The sequence below is a fragment of the Lepisosteus platostomus genome, chromosome 6 (assembly GCF_059453375.1).
Source record: "Lepisosteus platostomus isolate fLepPlt1 chromosome 6, fLepPlt1.hap1, whole genome shotgun sequence".
NCBI classification, from domain to species: Eukaryota; Metazoa; Chordata; class Actinopteri; order Semionotiformes; family Lepisosteidae; genus Lepisosteus; species Lepisosteus platostomus.
This window is the reverse complement of record NC_142616.1, coordinates 21748665-21774385: the sequence shown is the minus strand read 5'-3', so window position 1 is coordinate 21774385 and position 25721 is coordinate 21748665. Positions and strand designations below refer to the sequence as shown.

General features: G+C 38.3%; 2 protein-coding genes across 14 annotated transcripts; one reads left to right on the top strand and one right to left on the bottom strand.

Annotated features, from left to right (window-relative positions):
• Window positions 1–264: 264 nt before the first annotated feature.
• Window positions 265–18736, top strand: stambpl1 (STAM binding protein-like 1). 12 transcript variants are annotated; one of them, XM_088634789.1, is made up of 13 exons: window positions 265–282; window positions 1520–1593; window positions 5319–5405; window positions 6512–6618; window positions 7235–7452; window positions 7999–8074; window positions 9008–9100; window positions 10076–10391; window positions 10707–10831; window positions 12720–12857; window positions 13805–13917; window positions 14644–14743; window positions 14905–16725. In XM_088634789.1, the coding sequence occupies exons 4-13, from the start codon at window positions 6538–6540 to the stop codon at window positions 14959–14961; spliced, it is 1317 nt and encodes a 438-aa protein (XP_088490915.1). In that variant the 5' UTR covers window positions 265–282; window positions 1520–1593; window positions 5319–5405; window positions 6512–6537; the 3' UTR covers window positions 14962–16725. The 12 variants fall into 12 exon arrangements, 10 of the variants coding, with proteins under 10 accessions (XP_088490915.1, XP_088490919.1, XP_088490920.1 ...); XR_015939499.1 differs by lacking the exon at window positions 265–282 and adding an exon at window positions 17526–18736 and having other exon boundaries at window positions 901–1593; window positions 15098–15164; XR_015939498.1 differs by lacking the exon at window positions 265–282 and adding an exon at window positions 17526–18736 and having other exon boundaries at window positions 902–1593; window positions 14905–15164.
• On the bottom strand, window positions 18434–25721 carry acta2 (actin alpha 2, smooth muscle). 2 transcript variants are annotated; one of them, XM_088634796.1, is made up of 9 exons: window positions 25564–25721; window positions 23304–23476; window positions 22462–22590; window positions 21833–21943; window positions 21308–21392; window positions 21054–21215; window positions 20640–20831; window positions 19815–19996; window positions 18434–18940 (listed from the first exon to the last, which is right to left on the bottom strand). In XM_088634796.1, the coding sequence occupies exons 2-9, from the start codon at window positions 23430–23432 to the stop codon at window positions 18797–18799; spliced, it is 1134 nt and encodes a 377-aa protein (XP_088490922.1). In that variant the 5' UTR covers window positions 23433–23476; window positions 25564–25721; the 3' UTR covers window positions 18434–18796. The 2 variants fall into 2 exon arrangements, with proteins under 2 accessions (XP_088490922.1, XP_088490923.1); XM_088634797.1 differs by having other exon boundaries at window positions 23304–23457; window positions 25564–25708.

Genomic DNA, 25721 nt, shown 5'->3' with positions numbered 1-25721 from the left:
GAAATCGAAAGATTTTTTCACAGAGATTCCGTGTTGGTGATGAGACGTGAAATAATTATTATTTTTTTACGTGAAAGAATTAAGATGTGAATTGAACGCCACTTGTTATGTATCCTATAGTCAGGCAATAAGGTTGCTAGGAAACAAGGACAAAGCACACGAATCGAGCGCCCTCTAGTGAAAACCTCTAACACTCGAATTCTTCCGCATTCTGTGTACTGAGGCGGGTTAATTTATAAAACACGAAATCAGTACCAAAGAAGTAACATAAGCGTCCATGCAGTAAGTACTCAGTATTACCGCTGTGGAAAAGACTACGGCAAATAAGTATAGTATAAAAAAATATCTGTAAGACTATGGTTTACCCAACTAGAAGACCTAATTCTGTCCTTTTGTGATCCATCACTTATGCTGCTGTAAAATGCAATTTCTTTCTGATAATATCAACAACAGTTCAGTCATTAGTTGTTGTTTTACAGAGTCCTAATACTTGGGATTAGAACAATCCTGACCAGATGCTCTGACTGGACAATAAGGTTTAAATCGGTTTTTATAATGGAGAAAAAAACTCTACATATAAAGCGAGGTTGAATTAAGGACACATTTTTAATCTACGTGTACACATATTTTTAAAGATCATAAAACGTTAAACATTAACATAAAACATAAAATGATCAGTCCCATAAATCTGTTGGTACTGTAGAGAATTAAGCATATCTGCTTTATCTGTGGAGACTGCTGTGATACAGCAGTATTTTATCAGTTTTGTATATTATGATGAATAGAAAGCATAAACTGTTTAGCAACTGTTGCATGTACTCTGATTTGCATGGAAGCAAACAGTATTTCAACTCGTGTACGTGAGACCAGACATCTTCAGCGCCTGCGCTCTTAGCATAAATAATTGAAATACTTCCTCTTAAAGGCAGCTCTGATGGTTTCTAGTTTTTAATTTTGAATATTCATGTTCTACAAAATAAGCCTCCAATGCATAAATAGTACCGCTGTGTTTCTCCTTTTTTCTTTTTGCGCTGTCAGTAGACGGTGTTGTAGTTGCAGCATTGCATCATGTGTGCTCAGGACACAGATTTAAGACTGGGTGTACTCAGCAGTGTGACAGTGCTCGTAATACTGTCAGGTTATTGATTTGAAAATTTCAAGGAATGAAGCGCTTCGGATTGCAACTGACATGTCCTGCTACGCTGTGTTTGAGTAACCAGCCCCCTTTTTTACTAATTTTTCCGTGTTCTCTCTCCCACTAAAAAAAGACATCTTTCTATCGAAAACACTGCGGAGGGGATTACATTAGGAGGCTTGTGTAACAATGTCCCCTTCCTTATAGGATACTTAGCTTGGGAGAGCGCTTTCAGCCATTTTAGCACCGGTAAAGTTTCAGTGCCTGGTTCTGTTTTCATGTGGAACAATGCTTTTTAACACACAAAAGCAAAAAACAAGAGCTTCGGAAATCCATACAGCAACTGCTATTGGCTTTTATTGACACGAGTCGCTCTTTTTACAGTGAATTCTAGCATGCGCTACATGTGACGATAGGGGATGCGGGAGAGTGGACGAACAGACGCAGGTAAATAACTGGTAAGCGTTTTAATGGATTTTTATGACGAAAAATATATAAATTTAAAAAATCATAGTGTAGCTTTTGATTCCATGTCAAAGTTGTATCAGTGCGGTTGTTATTCTGATTAAAAACATGTATAACCTTTTGCGGGAGTCATGTTTATACACAAATAATACGAAGAGAAGAATAGTACTTTGTTCCCATTTTCTGTGGAAAGATTTAGGACGATCTACCGATCATAACCCTGAGAACACTGAAATGTATCAACGCCTGTATTTTAGTATATGTTTTATGGTGGTTCTATTAATTTACGTTAAGTTCTCATCATTGCACACAGACACTATGCTCTACGAAACGTTTTCAATGAACATACTTCAATTTAGGTCCTTTTCTGTTTATCATGAGCTGCGCACATTCTGAAATATTGCTGGGAAGTGCATTAACTAACAGAAATGTAAATTCAGTCTAAATATCCTTATATCTGAGGTACAGGCGACTGATGTACCCCTGTCCAGGTGCTATTCATGACCGCAGCGTATTCTAAATGAGTCCGCGGCAGCTGTGCTGTTCTGTGTCAAGCAGGGGGAAGTGAAACTTTTACGCACCAAAATTCAAATGTTTTCCTGCCCGAGAATCATGCTTAACTACATCTGTGTATGTATATCTGTGTATGTGTAGAGATGTGCATATGTTTTCCGCATTTCACTGTGTTTCGCACAATTACGAGTTTCGACACGTTCTTCACGTTAAATTTATTGATCGAATTTTTGTACATACATTAACTAGTTATATTTTAATTGCAATTGCTTGTTACGTGTCATTTTTCCTAGTCATCAGTGACTTTACAGTGTAGGCGAATGTGTTTTTTAAATGAGTAAATAATCTAACTGAACATAATTATTTAGGCACATGCTTTAATGGTAGCTGTAATAAATTTACAGTAATATCCTGTTTTTAGTGGACTGCTAAATTAAATGTTTATAGAGATTCAGCTTGTTCTGCATGATACGATCATTCTATATTATATAAATTAGGATAACAAGGGTCTAATAGAATCTTACTTTAATAAGATGTGCTTTGCGGACAAATGCAGAACAGCTTGACACAAATGTTCCTTGAAGGATTTAATGGCATGTCTTTAATAAGCCTTTTCTGAAATGGAGTATTAATTCATGTCTTATCCCAGGACTTTATTCCCTCTTTCTTGTCGTCTTTCGTCTTTCTTAATGATTGGTATGGATTGACCCCTAAGGCAAAATGTCTAGTGTTACTATTTTGGCAATTCTTTTGACTCATGTGTTTTCCACATCAGAGTCTCAGCTATCTACTGGTTAAGTCTGAAAGTATAATTGTCCCCTGAGCCAAGTCTAATGGAGGTGTCTGCAGTCATATTTGCATTAATGATTAAGTTGACCTTATAAAAGAGGAGTGATAGTGCAGCACAAGGAGAAACTATCGAACATCCTGTCCAAACATCTTGGTGACAGGAATTTAATCATACCTAGAAAACTGGGCCATTTTTTATCTGACACCTGGACACAGTGTGTTATAGAGGTGTCTATAGAGGAAGGAGAGGTGCAGAAATTGAACTGAAAACAGGAGGTAATAAAGGACTTCTCACACTTAGCACAAGAGGAACATTTGAAGACTTAGCAGTAGAAACATCGTTTTAGTATTAATCCAAGCCACTATAAAAGGTGTCTGCATTTAAAAATAGCTAAATGTGGGACAATAACAGAGAATAAAGGACTGTAGGAGTTTGTAACAGGTTACCCAGGCACAATGTAAAGCTAGTACTCTGACTTCCATCAAGAAATGACTGGATTAGATTCTTGGATCAATTAGCTACTACTGAAAATAGCTACTTTAGATGGGCTGAAAGTCCATCCTTGTTAACTTTCTTATGTTCTTTGTTGAAGGAAAAGTGGCTTGGGCTTTTTATACATACATTGACTTTTTCACTGTATTTTTACAGTAACACTGTCTTTTTCCCACACATTCCTAAACATTTATTGCTTCAGTGCGGAAAAAAAAACATACATTTAATTAGAACTCAGAGAAAATAATGGCTTTATTAGAAGGCAATTTGCAGAGTTACAGTGGACTAATGGTAGCTTAAGGATGGTACATGCAGGACAGTGGTGTAAATCAAAGAGACAGACGGAACATCATCAATAAAACATTGCCATAATTATATGCGGTGCTGCCTGATATTCACGTGATTTTGGTTTCCTGTAAATTATGCTTTAAATTTGTGACTAAAATCCTCTTCATTCAGGCTATTCACCAGATATTTGTGTAGTACAAAACGTATTTGCAAGCATTAATGTGTACATCCCTAACCATAAAGGCCATGGCGATTTTTCTTAACACAATGGGCCTTGAGCAGAACTGGCTTGAAAGAAACGGTAATGCTCTTTTTGAAAGCAACAGTGAGTAACAAATTGCAATGTCAAATATCCGGAACAGCTGTCCCACACAGCTCTCGGATCGAGAGCTAACATGAATAAGGGTGCTGTGACAAAACGGTAGCGAACCTGATAGCTTGCTTTTCAAAACCGGCTCCTGTAGAAGAGGAGACGAGGTGTGAAGAAAAAGCTGCGTCACTCTTCGAGTTTGGAGTTCTAGGTGGCAAGCCTCTCAACTGAAACATTGAGAAAAAAATCATTTGAATAATTCGGGCTTGCCACTTGCACATAATCCTAGCTCGAATCGAAACTTCGACCAGTTGTCAATCACAAATTACTACCCAAAACCTGGACTTTGTAAAACGTTTTTGTTCTCCAAAGGCCTTTTCATTCTATAGAAAGGAGACCTGCCTTCAAGTTTAGCGTTTAAAGTTTATGATTTACAGGTGAGTCCAAGCTTGATTTAAGTTGAGTAATAGTGTGAAATGCAGTCAGTAACAACTTGAGTCTGCTCTTGACTTAGGGTGTCATGTTTTGTTTACTGTTTTATTCCATAGGTTTTATATGGAGTGTATTCAGTGCCTCAAGTACATGTAATGCATGTTTATTTGTTTGTGATCATACTGATGGTCCTGATTTGTTTGGTGACTGAATTCTGGTGAATAATCTTGCCAGACAATCTCTTGGTTTTGCCACACAAGAAACCTATAAACAGCAACATCCATAGTAAATTCCCTAAAACAAAAACCAGATTTCAGCTCTTATCATTGTACTAGCACACAAGCCTTTCTTTGTGTCCATGTGTGCAGCATAGCTTTGCTCTTGCCCAGTAGTTCTGCCCTGAAGTTTGGAAACAGAGAGGAAGTAGCTGTACCGGAGAAGTGTGTGGCTTCTGGCAGAAGGCTTCAGCTGGCAAACCCACACTGCTTTTTATGCCCAGTGAAATGACAAACCAAGGAAGGCTGTGATGATTGCTTTGATTGGATAAGTCGGGCATGCTACTAAAAACTCGCTAAAGACAACCACTCTCATGGCATTTTAAAGATTGTCATTTATAAATTAAATTTTCACAATTCCAATCTTTTTCTCTTTAGCTTGTAACTCCTTCTTATGTTTAGCGTAAAAGGAAGCAGGGTGTCTTTGTTTTAGTCTCGCATGCCGGGCTTGTTACTTTCCTGCAGTGACGGACAGTTCAGAGTAACAGATGGTGTCAGAATTGCCCCGTCTCTCCCCTGCTAGCGTGCCATGGGCGTGGTGATTGAATTGCATTGTGAAGGGTGGCCTTTCCACCCCGTCCTCCAGTTTCGCTAAAAAAGACTTGTGCTGTGTTTCAGATGAGGAAGGAACCCTTACCCCATTCTTTCAGACGCTTTTTGTTAATTTAGCACTGGATACATGAACAGCTCCGTGATCCTTTAGAGGTAAAGAAACATTTTTTTAAAGATTTTTTCCAATGTTTTAGCACACATTTTGGATAAAGTTTTGTTTTTAAGTGACATAGCACCCTAAAGTTGTAATTCTGAAATCTTTAATTATAGAGCTGAAAACAACACAAATGTAGAGTCTAACAGATAAAACTCATACTATATTTAATCAGCTAGATTTTCATGGCACACATACTGTATGAGTTCCTTTTTTAATAAACAGACTGTGGCCTATGATGATGTGCTGTGCATTTCTCCAATGCCTTTCTAACAAGCCTGGGTAAACATACCCGTGTCTTATACTCTGTTTGATACACTCTGTATTGAGAAATGAACCCAGTGTGGTTCCAGAGCTGGTCCAACGCTCCAGAGCTGGTCACAGTCTTAACAAATGCTGCTAAATATACTGCTGTAATGTGGCACAAAGGGTGGAGAGTTTGTCTTATACTGTATCTTATCTTACTTTTCTTGGTATTGTACCTACATTTTTGTTTGTTCTTTGTTGCTATGGTAATATTACCTGACTCCTGCCAGTGATAGTGCAATTTGTGTTGAATATGTACTGTGAAGTCATTCACACGTAATATTAAGGAACTGCAATGAAATTTTGCTTTTAAAGTGTCAGCACAAGTGTCAGAACCATTTGAACCTGTCTCTTCCGACTCAATGATGTACTATAAAGACAACTGATGCATCAGTAGAGCTTCCATCTAAACAAATAAATAAAAGAAACACATTAGTCATCAGATTTTACTGCATAGTTACAGGCTACCATAGCAACTACAGTAGAATTTCTGTTTGGCTCTATAGTTACAAATTAAATGCTGAAGCAAGGTCTTTTCTCATTTATGTACAGTGTATTTAAAACTTGTGTATCATAAGTTTTATTTTTTAATTTATTAGATAATAACATTAATTCTTTTTATAGTCTATTTTTAAGTCCTTTAACGGTTGCAGTTTTCTTTTTTGACATGCACAGTAAGTCTTAAACTAGCTGTTCCTATTAGGTAAAACTCTTTAGTAAACAGCGATTGCAACTCCTTTTACTGCGACTGACCGTGTAGTGTCATTAGTTGAAATTGATTTGTCTTCATTCTCTTCAGCATTGCAAGGCCTCTGGAAATGACAGATGGATGCATTAGGAAGAACAGATCCTCCCAATCTGCAGCCCACTGGCAACATGGACCAGACGTTTAGCTTCAGCACACTGGTGTGCATTCCTCGTTAGCATTTTTGGCATAGAACAAAGTAAAATTAACAAAGTGTCTGCTTGTGAGTCAGAATAATTAACACTCGCTGCAAAGCAGGTCTGCAACGTAGGTTTTATCCATGCTGTGGAGGGTGCTTGGTAGCAGTTACATTTGTACAGCTCTTGAGATGGCTTTTTTTTCTTGACCGCATATTAAAGAGTGTGTGATGTTCCTACCATCAGTCAAGTGTCCAAACTGCAGGAATATTTGATGTCTTGGTTCCTACTAGTAAAGCAAACATTCCTAATTTTAAAAACATTTTTCAAGGCCAACAAATCCTTTTTAGTGCATTTATGTATACAGCTGACTTTTGTTATATTTAAGCCTTAATCTGTTTACTTCCTATAGCACTTAACACATGTTTCCACTCCAAGTTTCCCACATGAGCCCATCGACAGGTGATTCATGATTTGTCACATTTTCTTCATACATTACTATGGGTTGTGCAGACAGTGACAAGTTCAGTGTTCCTTTGTCTCTCAGTGACCAGCCCCCACTGTAAAGGCTGGGTAGGATCATGTTCCAGGGATGTCATCTGATAGCCAGATGTTGTCACTGGCTGTGATTTCCTTGCAGAAGAAGCTGGCAGCAGAGCCAGACCACACTGATGTCAGCCTGCCCGCCGTGGAGCGAGTGCGAGCTCTGAGCAAGATGGGCTGCAACATTGAGATCAATGAAGACATCACCCCCAGGCGTTACTTCCGCTCCGGGGTGGAGATGGAGCGCATGGCAGCTGTGTACCATGAGGAGGGCAACCTGGAGAACGCCTTTGTCCTCTACAACAAATTCATCACGTAAGGAGCTGCTGTGTCTGCCGGCCTTTTTGCTTCGGCAGGCAGTACTCTGTCTTATTTTTCATTTTCAACAGTGATTTGTCTTCGTCAGCAACCGCTGTTGTTTTTTTTTCTGGGTGTAAAACAAGCACCAGCTCCCACTGCTGCTGCTCCTGAGATTCAACTGGTGTTAGAATTGGTGATTGTAGAGGTCATCAAATGAAAGCTGTTTTTAACCCAAGCCCACAGAAAGTCTATAGCCACAGGCCAAGGTGCCCAATACATGATGGAGATTTAGGATTAGGATTAGGATTTCCAGAGGCAAGCAGCCCTGACCAGGGTTTGCATACTTTTAGTCTTAGGCCGCTTATGATTTCGAGTCAATTGGAGCCTAAGACATATATTTCCATTAGATCACATTACAGTTTGCTCAGTGAAAAAATGATTTTAACAAATAATTCAAATCAACACAGATGTTAGGTAAGGAATTAAATACTGGTATTAAGATGCTAAATAGAGAGTGGCTCTCATGTACATTTTAGTTACATAAAACTTTTCATTATTCAGTCTATTTGTAGAGAAACTTCCCAGCCATCGAGACTACCAGCAGTGTACTGTTCCTGAGAAACAGGTCATTATGAAGGTAAGCCAACACATGGACATGCCACCACAATTCCTTGGTATAGGTTATTATCCAGAAGCATTTGCAGTACTCTTCCAGCTTGTCCTAGCCTTATTGTTGTTGCATTACCTTATCGTACTTGCATTATTGTTTTTCCTGTACATAGTGTAAACTTTGTATATACTGGATTGCAAGTTGCGATTTCAAAGTGTAATATTATTATTATTAATACTTAACTGAAATAAGAAAGGAGATATTTTTATAGTGTTAAAAACAACAGGTCTGCACACTTAATGTTCAGTAAAAGATATGCAAATCAATGTTCATGCTTGCGTATTAACCCAGCTCAAGAAAAGTGAGATATTGCATACATTTCCCCCTCAAACTACAGAAGAGCTCCAGGCTCATTGGAAATGTGTGCATGCCCTGTGCGAGATGACTCATGCTTCCACTTTGTTGGCAAAGGATGATTTACACTGGCACTTTTCTTGGGATTTCTTTAGGTTTAAAAAAATCGTAATGGCTTTTTAGATTTTTGATCATGAACAGAACAAACAAGTGTTCGTGTGTTTCCTTGAAGTTGCTCATACTGAGGCAGTTTAGGCTAGTTCTCTTTTAAAACCCTTTGAAAGGCTTCTCAGTCTATTTTGAGTGTTTGACAATTAAGAAATTCAGATTATTTTTAAAGTTTTTTTTTCCATTCAAAAGACTTATCAAGGCAATCACAGAAACACCAAAGTTGAAGTGTTTTTCAATCAGTAAATTACAATAACTGTTCATATTTTTTAAAGCAATCTTCATTTTTGGTCAATGCTCATTTTTTTTACAGTACAGCACAAATAAGCTGATAAACCTCTGTACTGCCTGTACAGCCTAATGACATGATGACATTATTGTAATAAGAATGGAGCTGACAGATTAACCACACTTGGATTGCATCTTTTATATGTTCAGAAATTACAAGAAGCTTTTCCAAGAACAGAAAAATTGAAAAAGCTCCTTCAAGAGAAGTATAATAAAGAATACATGCAGCATGTGAAGAATCAAGTAAGTATTTCATGAGCCATTACATGTTGTTGTGAAAGTAGTGTGTTTTGTAGCTGTTTGCAGCAGTATTCCCATTGTCAGTAATCAAGCTGAAACAATATAATTTACTAAATACAGAAATCATCATTAAAAATTAATTTTTAATGGAATTGTTTGACACAGAAAATCCCCTTTGTGTCATTTTAGGAATGAATCTTGACCTCTGTATTTATCTGAGTTAGATTTTGAAGTTCAAAGGAGTTCCAGTATTATTAAAAATATGAAGTACATTTTACTGCCCTCATTTCTTTCTCTGATTAGGCAAATTAGTTTTGAAATTAAAGATCTTGACCCATTTTAGTATCTGAACCTACTTTAAAATTGATAAAGGTTTATATTTTCTTGTGCAGGGCAATTAAAATAGAACATTACCGACCCGAAAACACGATGTTAATTGAAAATTAAAATTAAGTTTGTTAGTGAGAGACGTATCACCTCTTCAATCGGTGCTCACTCTCATGTAGGCACTGTGAGACTTCCATTGTAAAAAAATGGTAGATGGTTCTGATAAACTGTCTTTCAGAGGAAAGCATGCATAGTCCTCCTGTGTACCCTGGTATGATGGGTGAAGCAATAAACCAACTTAATCAAGATACAGTATTCAGTGAATTAAATTATTGGTGACTTCAAATTGTAAAAAATAATAAAAAAACTGGGAATCTTCCACCATATTAATCACTGTCATTCTTATTTGCAAACCATAACTTTTGTGGTATATCAGCAGTATTGTTCAGTAAAGAGAATCGGGATAAGACAACTTAATATTATGGATTGATGTGTTTTTTCTTGTTATGGCCTCAGGGAGATAGTCACCTACATGACAGTAGGCCAGCATCTTTAAGAAAAGGAAAAGGATATGGGGGAGCTGGATCACCAGGATAAAAAGATGAGTAAATGAAAGATGAAGCTAAAGTCTCAGTTTTGCTTGCCCTACAGAGCAAAGCTGTGGAGCACTCCAGCCTGCAGATGCAGAAGCTATCTTTGCTAGAGGAGGAGAAGCAGCGAGTGGCCCAGCTGCGCAAGATGCAGATCGAATCAGAGCAGTTCCGCTACTTCGAGGACCAGCTGCGCAGGCAGGAGCAGGCCAACAAGAAAGACGAAGCTGTCCAAAAAGTGCCTGAGCAAACCGACGGGTCCTGCCTGGCTCGTCCCCCCAAAAACAGCTCCCGGCTGGACCACAGCCACAAAAACAGCCAGTCTCCCCCTGTCAACAGGGCCTTCAAATCTAGTGCCACACTGGGTGCCATACAAGGTGAGTTCCTCCTTAGATACTTTGACTCAGAGAGGCAAGGTAAGAGGAAAGGTCCATACAGACTTTGCATTTGCATCCACTATTATCTGTGATTCATTTCTAAATGTAATTGCAGCATCTGCATTTAAATATAGGATGAAAATAACTGTGATATAAGTATGGTCTCTTGTTATAATGTTGCACCACAGCTTTAATTAATTGTAAAAACCACAATTTGGTGTGTATTTAGATACAGGCTGTCATCAAAGAACTGTTTGTCTTTTGAATTCTAACTGTGTAAGAGGATGCATCTCATATTGTGCTCTTATATTACAGATCAGAAGGTGGAAGGGCTAAGGAGTGTTGTCGTTCCTAGAGACCTATCTTACAAGTTTCTGCTTCTTGCTGACAGTAATACAGCCAGAGGGATTGAAACCTGTGGGATTCTATGTGGAAAACTAGTAAGGTCACATTAAATTCCCCTTTTCGTGAAGGTCAAGCAGACACAAACAGCCTGCCTTTCAAAAAGGACAAAATAAGAACTGGATCTAGAAGTTATTTCTAAAAACGTTGTTAATGATTTAGTTAATTATTTTGAATTCTAATTGTAACTTAGATTGCAATTAGGATGGTCTTACACAATTTTTATTTAATACATTTTAATTGTTCATTTTTAATGTGCTTGTTTTTGGCTTCAAACTGAATTTATTTATTGCTAAAAGTATGCATTTAGAAAGAAAAAGAACTGTCTTCACCTTTATAGATTTTAAAATAATCAAATATTTTTAAATGAGGTAAGAAATGTTTGAGTTACTTAATGGAAACTTAAAAATCACAAAAAATATGAACATAAGAAGATTATAAATTTGTGATTTGGCTTATCCAGCCCACTTGATAGTTTGTAACAAAAGGATCTAAGGATCTCATTCAGCCATGTGTTGAAAGAAGCAAGAGACTCAACCCTAGTGTTCTTATTTATAAGATCACTTTATTAGCCACATACAATTTCTTGCATAAGGAAAATGTCTTTTCAGGCCTAAAGGACCTGTTTAAGAGCTGAAATGGAGTCAGAGTGGTAGTCATTTCAACTGTTAGATGACCTTCACCTTTCGATATTCAGGAAAGATAAGATCACTGTATTTGCCATATACAATTTCTTGCATTAGGAAATTGTCTTTTTGCATACCCCAACTTGCTCTCCATGAGACACACAGGCAGGGAGAAAAGCTTGGTGTCAGAGCGCAGGGTCAGCCATTGTAAAGCACCCCTGGAGCAGCTGGGGTTAAGGGCCTTGCTCAGGGGCCCAACGGAGTAAGATTCCTTTGCCGGTCGCAGGATTTGAACTGGCAGCCTTCAAGCCACAGGCGCAGATCCTTAGCCACAGAGCCAAATGGACTTTGATTTTTTAGAATGTATTTTGATAATATGTTGATATATTATATTCTACATTGTATTATATTATTCACTATAATATTAGGATACATCATATGCATATTCTTATATTGCCCCTTTTGAAAATCTGGTTGAAAAAGTTAATTTTGTATGAATGCTGTTATAATGACAGTCTGCAGTTAATGTGAATAATTCAGAATTATGCTACATATTTTCATCATAGTCATAGGCGAAAATATGTGTAGCACTCTTTTGGGTTTGTGGCATACTGTAAGTATGCAGCCCACTGCTTTTTACATATATACACAGCATTGCCAGAGGTCTGTATGGCAGTCGGTGTGGCTGATCAAATACCCACCAAGTGTAGTCTGATTGTCTTGACAAAAGTCCATATTCTTAGACTGTGACAGGGGAAGTTAAAGGTCAAAGGCCACCAGGACAACTAGATGGACATACCAAAGAGGTCACAGTATTTAATGGTTGAAATGGTTAATGTTCGCCAATGGGTCAATCAGCATGTATCATAGCTATAAGCTGGTTTGAAATGCTAAGAATGCTTACATTTACATTGTAGTTTTACACTTCTGTAGTCCCCAAATGTGTCTTGTTAATTTCTGTGTTAATTTTCTCTGTAAAGCAGGTTGAAAAAAGAAAAAAGAAACAAAATACAACAGTTAATAAAGATAAAGATTAATCACTCTTATCAAAATAATTATTGATTTGGCAGCCAAAACAACAGCCTTTTTTTCCAATTAAAAATGTAATGAAAAATGTGTTCAATAACAAATCACATTTGTATCATATTTATACTACATCCACCTCCCCCAGTGCTGGAATACACGGCCACAGAAAGCAGAATTGTTTACTGTATAAACTCTAGCCCTTTAAAGACGCTACTAGCATGTTATTCTCAACTTCTGCACCTGTAACCTCTCAAATGTTGTTTTGGTCTGGCAGACTCATAATGAGTTTATGATAACTCATGTGATAGTTCCCAAGCAGTCTGCGGGCCCAGACTACTGTGACATGGAGAACGTTGAGGAGCTCTTCAGCTTCCAGGACCAGCTTGACCTGCTCACACTGGGCTGGATTCATGTGAGTCCTCTTCCACTTTTGCCCTTAGACAGCACAGTTATCTCTGCTGTGTTTCTGCTACATCATCTGAAATTTTGAAAGCACAGGTTTGAAGAGCTAAACTAGTGATAGGAAAAACCTTCATGAAGAAAAATTGCTCAATTTAAATCACTGTGATTTATGGCTCCTAGTTCCTAGTAATAACCAAAAATGCTGCATTTTACTGCGCCCTTCTGTGAGGTTTGACACATTAGACTATGACCATGTAGTCTAACATGCAAAAATCATTCATAGCTGAGTTTTACATTTTTCTTTGAACAAACTAATACCAGATGATGGATAATGTCTACTGAATAACAATAAATGACTCTTAATCCTGCTGTTGTGATATGCCTCTTAACAATGTTTTTTATGGATGTGAAGATAAATATGATCATATACTGTGCAAGCAGAAAAACGATTTACCTGCACAGGCTAGGCAGGCTGTATAGTGAGAAAAGAACATTTCAGTGCATTGCATACCTAACTGTATTTTGAATGCGATTTTATATTTGAGCCCCAGTGAAGCAGAATTTGTTTCATTTGCACTTGAGTCTTCTGAGCATCGGGCTTTATGGAAGGATTGTAAGCGCTGATGTCTGCTGTTAATCACTGTTCTTGAACATGTCCCTGAGAGGCTGAGTGTAGTGGCCAATCACTGAAATGCTTTTTATGGATTTCTGCCTCTCTGTATGTGGCCCCTGCTGAAGAGCTGTGTCTTTCATATTGAAATCTGTGTTTCACGCTATAAATTGAATGTACAAAGAGGTTAGGTGTCTGAAGCAGTTGATCAGGGGCTTCCAATTCTATAAAGGGGATGTACTGTAGCAATTTTTACTACAGTGGCCCAAGATGGAAATCTTTCAAAAATGATAAATGATGCCTCTGCATGTTGCTTGCCTGTTTCAAAACCTCTTTTCTGGTCATAGACACACCCAACTCAGACGGCTTTCCTGTCCAGTGTGGATCTTCATACCCACTGCTCGTATCAGCTAATGCTACCAGAAGCGATTGCAATAGTGTGCTCTCCAAAGCACAACGAGTAAGTCGTAATGTTAAATCCATGTATTGGATATGGGTTTCTTTGCCATTTTCAGTTTTGGTATGGGGGTTTTACTATAATTTCTGACGATGAACCAGAACAATACAGTATATCACAGAAATGGAAACATATTATTTTTCTACAGCATTAATATAGAGGTTTTTAAACTATGCATTAAAATCTGTAATATTAACAAAAAAAACTTTTTACTGCAGTTATTAACTTAAGTATAAAATGTAGTTACAGATAAAGCTTCCCATAATTCTAAAATGCCAGGTCTATGTTCTGTAAATACTTTAAGACAACATTTAAATTATGGTCATATGTGCAGCATTGTCAACACAGTGACACTGCCACCTTTTCATGGTGTAATCATTTGGCACTTGATTGTGTTTTACTCCACGGTCATTACTGTATTCTCGTTAATATACCATTTTGCAAAAATCAGAGGAGCGTTATGATGTAAAATAATGTTGCGCTACATTTATAAAGCATTAGCACAATGCCAGGAACTGGCTCAGTGGGTGTAAGGTGCTGCTGAACTGTGTGAGCCTGAATTCTGTAGCAGCTATTTCAAGTCTATGAAAGCAAGCGTCTGGAAATTTTATGATATATGCCAACCACATAGAAGTGCATAATCACCAGGTATAAATGCATTTAAAAGGAATTTTTATTTTCACTTTCAACCTTTTTGTGAATTTGTGTCTTATTTTTTGTTGCATTTAGCACTGGGGTGTTCAGACTGACAAGCACAGGAATGGGGGAGGTAGCAGGATGTAAAATGAAAGGATTCCACCCACACTCCAAGGATCCCCCATTGTTTAATGTAAGTGTCCAACATAGCTTCTTCAGTGAAGGTGTAATGGAATGCAAAATATTCTGAATTTAGTTGTGATTTTATATGGCATCTACAGGGGTTAATCAGCTATCAGGAAGTACCGGTCATCTGTTTCTGTGAGGACTGACACTTCCTGTCATTATTTCCAGGTCTGTAACCATGTTGTTGTGAAAGACATGAAAACAACTGTGCTGGACCTGAGGTGACAATGAGGACGAACCTCACCAGGAGCCATTCTCTATGTGGCAACCATTCTGGCAATTCAGAAAGCTGGAGTTTAAAGTTTTATATTTATATCTTTGTTTACATGAAGGCTTTTGTATTTATTTATTTTTTTTAAAGGTACTGTGAATTGATATCGTTTTGCAGACTGGTGTGAACATTCATTGTGAAGCTATGACAAATGCTGGTGAGTTTATTTTATTTTGCTATTGTTTCAGTGGCTTGCACTCTGAATTCACATCGCTGCAGAGCCAGGTTTGAAATGATAACTGTCTGAGACTATTAGACTTCTAAAGCCATATGCCTCATTTCCTAAACTTTAAACTCTAAAATCTTCAACTTGAATTTCCCTGAGGTACATGTTATAAACAAAATGAAAAGGCAATGGACATAGAATGTGTGTTGTGTACCTGGGCTACTTTTGCATTCTTTAAGATTAATTAATTGCCAGTGGGCTCAGTTTGCCCTACATGCAAACCATGAACTAATTTCCTGTCTAATTAACTTACCATGGGGGTAAGTTTGTACTTAGGGAAAATTAGACCTATTATAGTTTTGCTGGTATGGTGATACAATACTAGGTTGTAATGCTTGAAAAAATATTTTACGAGCAAAGGGTAAAATACAAAGATCGTAGACTCAGAACAGGATTAAGGGACATACTATTTTGCAGACAGCATATACAGTGCTTTCTTGTTCAGTTACAAAGATAACTATACTTCCTGCATGTACAAGGTATTAGAATCTGTTTTAGCCAACTACATTCTTATAGCAAAGTAGAATTTCAATTCAGAAGTAGAGTTCTGTCTTTAATTCCATTTAGGAAATTTTATTTGTTCCCTAAAATAATCTAGATGTGGTCTTTAGGAGCTAACTATCAAGAATATTAAATGCTTATTAACATATTAAATTTATTTTAAGATTTTTTTTGTGTATTTTGGGAACTAGATGCTTTTAATATTTTCTTCAATTATATATTTTTTCTTAAAGGTGTAAGTAAATCTTTAACTGACCAAAAAGCAGGTTACATTCTTGTGTTTTAAATGCACTGTAATAAGAAAGCATGAAAGACTAGCCTAAGAAAGCAATGCTTGAGGATGATAAAAAGCATGGGCATTTTCCTGATAGTGAGATACTGGAAAACAAGGTGTCAAATAGTGTATTAAATTGCCTTTTTTATTTCAAAACCAAATTGTATAGAATGTAACAAGCAAAACAATGAACACGCAAAGCCTTATATTAGGAGGGAGTTGTTGCTGTTGACATTGTGTCAGGGCAGAGTTCTATGATGATGACAGCACAAGACTCAGGTATCACAAACGTCATTTCACATTGTGAGAAATGTGGTTCTTTCCTCCTTGACACTCTTGTTACAACTTTCTTCCCAGTGCTTTGATTTTTAACCTCCTCTGTAATTTTTGAGGCATTGCAGAAATGTGATGTTGGGATCTACTGTCATTACGAAAAATGTGCTGTCTTTGCTGCTCAGAGCTCTTTACAATTAACACAAGTGCTCTTGCTTCTCCGTTTTATTCCTTTTTATTGTAAAATGTGTTGTTGGACTAAAGCTGCAAGTACAGTGACAGTGAATCTTGTCCAGTGGCACAGTTTCTAATTGCATAGCTGTGGATTGGTGTGATAGCAAACGTTAAAGACAGAGATGGTATTAACAAAGTACACAAGTGTCCATACATACCAACCACAGTATCCTCTTCTACTGCCGTTTTAATAATAAAAAAGAACTTACACTGTCTCATTGCGTTTTTATGTGTGTAGTTAAATGGGACTTCATACTCTTTTATTACATACAGTTTGCCACATACAGTACCCAACTCTGTGTGCTAAGGAGAATCTGTGGTTAAACAGAATAAAAGAAATAAAGTATTATGGGACACATACTACCAAACCATAATGGCTCTAGTTCTTATACAGTACAGTAAATATTTACTACACTGGAACAAGTAAGAGGTTTATTCCATGCTGAAAAGAGAAGAAAGAAAACACAACGTTTCGGCTGTGGAGCCTTCTTCGGGCGTGAAGATGCCAAGAAGAGAATTTTCTTTCTTCTCTTTTCAGCCTGGAATAAACCTATTACTAGTTCCTCTGCAGCCTACGCATGCTGACGCAGCTTCCCACCTGATTTACTACACTATGTATGCATTACTCATTCATTCAGACTGAGAGTTTGGAATTCAGCAATACATTTTGCAATGAAGCTGTAATGCCTTGGGCAAGTCTAAGGCACAAGAAAGTATTTCAGGTCATTTGCAGGGCGAGGTTTTTGCACATGGGTTTTAAGTTTCTTGTAAATAGACCGATGTATTATGAAGATGTTTTTTTTTAGAAAATGCTCACAGGGAGGGACGCAGTGGGGGTGGAACAAAGTCATAGACTAGCAGGAGAAATATAAACAGTTTCTATTAAATACCACCTTCTTCAAGAGGAATAAGGAGTATTGAACTTCAGGGCAGTATGTGATAGTAGTTGTCCACCATGATGCCTGAGGTGTACTACAGTGTGTTTTGTTTTTCTTTTTTTATTTCTCCAGGTGAGTTCCTAGTTACTAATTTCAACCAGTTGGTGACTTAATTTACCCATGTTATCCCCCGTGTTGGTTACAACTAAAGTGCCCAGTAACATGCACAGTTGAGGACTGGTATGAGCAAGGAGCCAGTTATGAATACCGGAGCTAAAAATCCAAGCACAAAAAAACAAATCAGAAAAGTAGTGTATTTCATTTCGTAGTAAAAGCACGAAAAACAAGAGTAGTGATAAAAGCTGTTATTCGTATGAACTTTTCAAAGTACCAGAGCAACTGTCAAGAATTTGTATACACACAGACCCTGGCATTCATTTTTCATTAGGCCTTATATTGCATACTTTGCACAGCAACGGCGGCCAGGAAATCGAGTGTGAGAACACTGCAGGAGTGCTTCTTTTCTAGTGAACTTGGATAAATAATCATGTGAAAAATCTTTAATAAAGGACCTTCTGTTCTCTGCTGTTAAAGAGAAAAATCCGCTGTTTGTGCAAATTTCTTTATTCTCCTGAGCCCCAGTTTAAACACCACACTGTAAATACTTTTCCAAAAAAAGAGCACCAAAAAACAAGTCTTTTCGCAAAACGAGAGGACACCAGTCTGGTACTTAACTGAAATCGAGTAAACAATGGAAATGTATTTCTGCAAAAGTATTCTAGATCCATGTTTGTTTTTTTATTATTCTGGATTAAAAGAGGAGGAACGCTTAATTTACTAATTTCGTAGTCACTTTTTACACAACGGTGTATTTTTTGCTTTATGGAAAACACCATTTTTGACAAAAAAGCTAATTTTTTTTTTTTTTACATTTAGTTGTACCATATTTCCGCACTGTAGGTGTAGTATAATGTACAGTGGTAATGAGAATGACAATATTTGTTAAACGCCGTAATATTTTGGAAAGGTTGGACACAAGATGAAGCACATGAGCCATTTTTATTTGTCACAGTAGGTAGGCGCTAGTTTGCAATACAGTGTTTGTACACAAGAGGGAGACAGATCATCAGCTGTTTGTTTTTTGTTTCTTTCTGCTGGAGTAGAAGCGTGAGGTTCTTAAATTCTTTATTAGGCATTTCGTCCGCGTTACAAAAACGCTCGAACTGTTTTAATATTGCCAGCACATTCAAGCTTTATTCATTCAAAAGACCAAAAAAATCTTTTAAACATTCACCCAGTAGTAGCAGTGCAAAGACAAGTTGCTGGAATGAAAGGGGAAGAAAGTACATTCACAGTTCACAGGTAGAATAAAGAGACTGTAAAAAAAAGCACAAGTAAGAAGTTTAGAAACATTTGCGGTGGACAATGGAAGGACCAGCCTCGTCGTACTCCTGCTTGCTGATCCACATTTGCTGGAAGGTGGAGAGGGAAGCCAGAATTGAGCCACCAATCCAGACTGAGTACTTGCGCTCAGGCGGGGCAATGATCTGTTAAAAAAACACGAGAAGGTTTGGGTAAGGATGAGATTTCTACACGACCATTATGACTGTAAAAAAAAAAAATCATTTGAGAGATTCAGTGAAAAAAAAACAGCTCTGGGATACTGTTGGCAAACTTGTACAATCCTACAATTACGCACTTGATGATGCACGAAGTCATTCCGTGCTCAGTTTTCTGTGATTGTTGAGAGCTCATCGTTTGTTTTTCTTGTTTTAATATACCATATCACGTAAAAATAGGAATTGTTCAGTCTTTCAGAAGAAGAAAATCTCTACTGTACACTGTACGTGTTGTTATTTAATTACATAAAACCATCCCTGACCTTTTCTGCTCTCATTTGTTTTTAACTGTCTTCTGTGATCTCTGTAACTCTTTGAATCCTTTACTTGAGGATCTGATACAGTACTTTATACAGTATATAAAGTCCATTTGTATTCCACATCCTATATCACCCTGTGCCAAATAAAACAATAATCAAAGTTATTATACATCCTGTTTTGAACACCATTTGTGCTCCTCACTGTGCTTGTCTGTTTTCCCAGGACCAGAACACTGTTCTGCTTTCAGTCAGAAACTCTTATGGTAAGTGCTGGAAAAAAGAATGTGATGATATATTTTTTAACCATTGGGTAACATATAAAGTTTTGCCATTGTGTAAAAAATGATCAACAGACAAACTTCTTCAATAGTCTTCTTTTATCTTGCAGTAGGTTATTATGCACACTGGCTTGGATTGTCAGTTACATTGGCTGAATTGAGTTTCTACAGTGGTGTAATTCCCCCATGAATTATCTGCCGGTGCTGTGTTTAATACGGTTTGCCCTCTATCCCAGATATCCAAAGTATGTTTTCCACACACACCTTGATTTTCATTGTACTGGGCGCCAGTGCTGTGATTTCCTTCTGCATCCTGTCAGCAATACCAGGGTACATGGTGGTGCCTCCAGACAGCACATTGTTGGCGTACAGATCCTTGCGGATGTCAATGTCACACTTCATGATGCTGTTGTAGGTAGTTTCATGAATACCGGCAGATTCCATACCTAGTGTTTACAATAGAGAAACACGCCTCAGTGACACGTTCAGTTAACACAATGAATATATAATGAAAAGGATACATGTAATGAACCCAGAACTGGTCCTAGCTTTCCCTGGGGAAGATCTTGGAAATGAGCCCCTCCAGATCACAATTTGCGCATACACTACTATTATCAGCCCCCACCCCGAGCTTTTTCACCATGTAGCATTCGGTGTAGCAGCTGCTGAAACCACACTGATATTGTCATCTTACGGAGAAGATGAGAGCGATTTATTACCCTGACAGTGAAATAAACTACTGCACTTAATTCACAACTAACAATACTGTATTATCATTTATACCTAACAAACCACTTCGATTAGCATAAAAACAACAGATAGAGCCACTGGGGTGAATTTCTTGGCTCGCATTTGAGGGTGCTGATTAAATATGTTGTATTTCATATTGAGGCGGCCCCCTGGTGGCCTCGGGGCCCTAGGCAGTCGCCTATTTTGCCTCGGCCAAGGTGCGGTTCTGAATAGTCCTGTAAATAAAAGGGTGAAGTGTAGAATAGAGACACGAGTCTAGGTATGTGTGGGCAGTGGCACGCACGCCGACAGCATGCTTTAATCTGCTCCGGAACGGTGAAGTGGCCCAGATGGACGTACCGATGAATGAAGGCTGGAAGAGGGTCTCGGGGCAGCGGAACCTCTCGTTGCCAATGGTGATGACCTGGCCATCAGGGAGCTCGTAGCTCTTCTCCAGGGAGGAGGAGGAAGCGGCGGTCGCCATCTCGTTCTCGAAGTCCAGCGCCACGTAGCACAGCTTCTCCTTGATGTCGCGCACGATTTCTCGCTCAGCTGCAGGGGGAGAACGCAACAGTGCCGCTCTCTTTCAGGAAATCAACTCTCTCCTCTTGCCTGCTGCACCTACGGTTTCTTATAGACTGGGAGTTACGACTCGATAAATAAAACTGTTGAACAGAAATCAGCATTGGCCTATAGCTCCCATGAACTCCACTGGATCTGGCTTGCCTCCTAACCTGAAATTAGTTTTTCTTTTTCTCTGCCCCAGTTACGTACCAGTAGTCACAAAAGAGTAGCCGCGCTCGGTCAGGATCTTCATGAGGTAGTCAGTGAGATCACGGCCAGCCAGGTCCAGACGCATGATGGCGTGGGGCAGAGCGTAGCCTTCATAAATGGGTACATTGTGGGTGACACCATCACCAGAGTCAAGGACAATACCTGTTGAAGAGACTCCCTCAGTTAGACATCAAGCTGTAGGTTTGATGACATGTGATGCAAGAAACGCGTTTGGAAAAAACAGGTCCTCTCACCTGTGGTACGGCCTGAAGCATAAAGGGACAGCACAGCCTGGATGGCAACATACATGGCTGGGACATTGAAGGTCTCAAACATGATCTGGAAATTGAGGACAGGTTTTTTATGGAAGAGATGTGAAAACGTCAGACTGTGGAAGAGATCATTCAATCAATTATCTACTTACAGTACAATCAAAGTAGCTAGAAGGGCCAAATGGTGTCTCTTTCTTATGTTCCCCTATGTACTTGTGGAATATAGCTTAAAATTTCAATTTATAACTTATGTCATAGCATTATATAGTTATACTAAAGAAGGCCTTAAGATATAGATGGTAATATCTTATTAATTATAATATCATGCCATTTAATTTAGCTTTATAGTCCAAAACAATAAGAAAATATAATAAAGTGTTGTTAAAATATACTGTCTTAAAGAGAAATTTGGGAAAACCCAAAGAGTGTCCCATCTGTGGACAGGCAGGTGGTCAGGCCTTAGCTGTGACCGCTAAAGGGACCTGGCCATGTTTGCTCGGTGACCACCTGGGTCATCTTCTCTCGGTTGGCCTTGGGGTTCAGGGGCGCCTCAGTCAGCAGGGTGGGGTGCTCTTCTGGGGCAACGCGGAGTTCATTGTAGAATGAGTGGTGCCAGATCTAAAATCAAGCAGAAAAATCTTAGTTGTAGACAAAACAGGAATACTAGAAAGAAAATGTATCAGAGTGGTTGGCAGGACTGTCATGCTTTTTTTAAGATTACCAAAGGTAGATTCCATCAATCTTTCTGCGGTTGTGATTCCTGAATTTGTCCTTTTTTTTTCTTAAAGGCCATTTTTGTGTTGCTATCTGAAGCTCTTGTATTATACAATGTTTGTTAAATTATGTTTGTTACAAATTAAAGGAACTCAACAGCTTTCTCATTGGTAAAGTGTTAGGAAGTCTGTTTTTCCATGTTGTTTTTTAAACAAGTGAAGTGTAGTTCTTAAGGCTGCAGGAGACCAGCGACCTCTTAATGAGTACTCATTCATGCTGTGTACAGCCCTAGGGAATGCAGTCTGCTCATGATATTCACAATGACAGGTCTGGTGGCAACATAAGGTAAAACAATTTCTGGAATGATAGCAAAGACATATGTCTATATCTGTATGTAAAAATGTTGATGATGAAATCCTTACTTTTTCCATGTCGTCCCAGTTAGTGATGATCCCGTGTTCGATGGGATATTTCAGGGTCAGTATACCTCTCTTGCTCTGAGCTTCATCACCTACATAACTGTCCTTCTGTCCCATTCCTACCATCACACCCTAAGAGCGGAGCAATGAAAAGATCACATAAATCACAAAATTACTATCACAATCAGTGCTTGGGGTGATATCCTTGGAAAATAAGGTAACAGACCATTTATCAAGAATAGTTTTAAAAGGGATGAGGATGTAAAACAAATAGTGTGTTTATTTACACAGTAGCATTATGAACACCAGAATTTTGCCAAGTTAAAAAGAGAAGATCAAACACACTAAACAGAAACTTAACCGAGGGTATTGTGAAACTTACTACAAAGTGTTTCTGGTACTTTTTATTAATAAAAAAGTAAAGCACATCAGATGATATCATTCTAAAACAGGACTCCCTAGCCCTGGTCCTGCAGAGCCCCAGTCCAATAGGTTTTAAAAATCACTAGGTTGAGGCTGGGACCATATTTAAGGGAATAATTTGTTATGTTATGTAATTTAGGCATCTTGCAGGACTAAAATCTGTGTACCATTCAGGTTTCAAGTACCAGAGTTTAGTTAGTCTTATTGAAAAGATCATTTAGTAACTTTTACCAAATAACTTGTCTTCATGAACAATAACTTATCTTCATGAACATGTGACTTGTAAGACTGACTGGGTTCTAGATCTGGAGACCCTGGTTCTAGAACTGCTGTGATCAGCAGTCACACCCTCCCTGTATCGACCAGCCAGTGAGAGCAGGGTTCTCATCAGCTGGCCTCTGCCTTCTCCGCGTTCTGCCCACCTGGTGTCTGGGACGGCCCACAATGGAGGGGAACACGGCTCTGGGGGCGTCGTCCCCGGCGAAGCCTGCCTTACAGAGACCTGACCCATTGTCACACACCAGAGCTGTGGTCTCCTCTTCGTCACACATCGTCACCTCACTTCACTTTCTTCAACTCAAACGGGAAACAATCGCTGCAACCACAATGCACAGTTACAGAACAGCTCTCTCCTTCAGTTCAGTGGTCAAGCAGTACCCCTGTGGTGTCCTGTTTTATTCTAAATGCTAGTTTTTTTTTTATTCTGGAGTATTCAAAATATGTTGTGATGGAAGTACTCCAGACCATATTAGAGAATGAGCTTCCAGAATTGTCTGTCGTATATAAGCACACACTCTTCCTTCTTGAATGAGCATCTGTCATTGGCTCACTGTTGTAATAAATCATCTTCAACTATTTTTAAAAAAATGATTAATTCTGATCGTCCCAGTCAAAAGAGCTGCATTTTTTAGTTAAAAGCACAGTACATATTTTGCAAATGTGATGTAAGAATTGCTGTTCTCCTTTAATGAGCTGTAATAAATCAAGTATGGTACTGTGATTCTTTTCTACTCAGGTAGGGATGTAAAGATTCAGCTCGACCCAAGTTTTGACCTATTTGTTCTTTGACTAGTTTCACAAATTGTGATCACTTGGGTTTGTGGAATCAATGTCTTCTGCTGATAAAATTAAAATAATGATGTTCACTAAAAATAGTGAAATTGCTCCCTTAGTAACAGTTTAGAACTTTTTGCTTTAAATAAATCAAAGATGGAGCAGGTTGGAGTTAAAAATATCTATGCACCAGGTTAGATAGTGCCTTAATATTCAAAGCTCCTAGTAATGCAATTCAGACTGAAGTCAACCTTAGGCGTGGATTACTTTGGTGGTACAAAATCGTTTTTTACTCTAGACAAATGCTTCATTGGCTTTGGTAGTTTACAAATCTTTTATTGGGAAAAGGCACTATAGAAAATAAAGGTTATTAAAAGCACCAAACACAAATGACGGTTGTATAATAATAATAACAACAACAATTATTATTATTATAACTTATTTAGAATATAATAATCCACTGGATAGCTGCGGTGAGTTTGTGCAATTCACTCACTCCTCGATGAATGAAATTCCTAACATGGGAAAAACTTCCAAATTAGGAAAAGATCAAGAAAAATGCCTGGTGTTAGTTTAGATCACTCCCTTTCCATTGGCCTTGCCTGCCTTAGAAAGCCATAAAAAGACGAAAATGGGGAGAGTATCTTGCGACGTAGCCTCCACAGGAATCCCACACAACCATATTTAGTAATAAAACTCAAAGGAATCATGCTTTATATGCCAGAAGATCCCAGCCAGAGGACACTTCCTTGAAGGAGCAAGACTTTGAGGTTACTGCCAAGAATCAATTAGCATTTAAATATGCAGCCCTTCAGTTTGGTTTCCTACATTTGAAGATAACCTTTGTAAACTCACATCAGTACAAATACTAACTATTTTACGAGATTATGGCATTGACATTAAGGACTCAATTAATATGAGCAACAGCCACATGATGTTCTGCAAATGGAAAAATCACACAGAGCCCACATTGCTTTTCTATCTGCATAGTAAACTCACCCTGGAAGTACCATTTCAGATTACATCTTATATTCTCTTAAGATTTTCAGCTCTGCTTTTAGGAAATCCCTTTTTTTCTAACAAATTTCAATTTGTTATGAGTAAACCGAGATGCAAGTGGGTCATACAAAAAAAGAAAATAAAAGCTGCAGTACTTTGATCAATAAAAATCTGCTATCACCACACCTCAGTATTACATACATTAAAAATACCATTTTCTTTCACAAGACACATTTTCCAATACAGAGCATCACCTCAGTAATATATAAGCTGCTAAATCACTTATCTCTTAACATATGAAACATGCAGAACATGTTTTACATAAACCATTTGAAAAAGCCACTGAAATACAAGCATAATAGTTTCTAAATGCATAATGCAAGTACAATCAATTTGCATGATAGATCTGGAACCCGCCCTGCACATGCTTGTGCATTTCAGCAGATAGTATGCCACACTACATGATTTTGAAGACTGACAGCTGAGTTTCTCAGACTTGCAGTGACAATTCGGCAAGCTGTTTTATAAAGCACACAAGCCACCTCCTGTCACAGTGTAATGAATACAGCGCAGCATCCTGATTTCTACTACCATGAAGCAGGCAGCTGGATTAGCTTGAATGACACTTACCCTGACAGCGCTTGGCCGGGGGTTTGCTGCTCGGGGATGGTGTAAGATCCATCTGCCAGGGGAGAGTTTATGTAGTTCCTGATCCCACACTTTTCCCTCCCACTTCCCAAACAAGGAGCTGGGGCAGAAGGCAGCTCTGTCCCTCACTCTAACGCAAC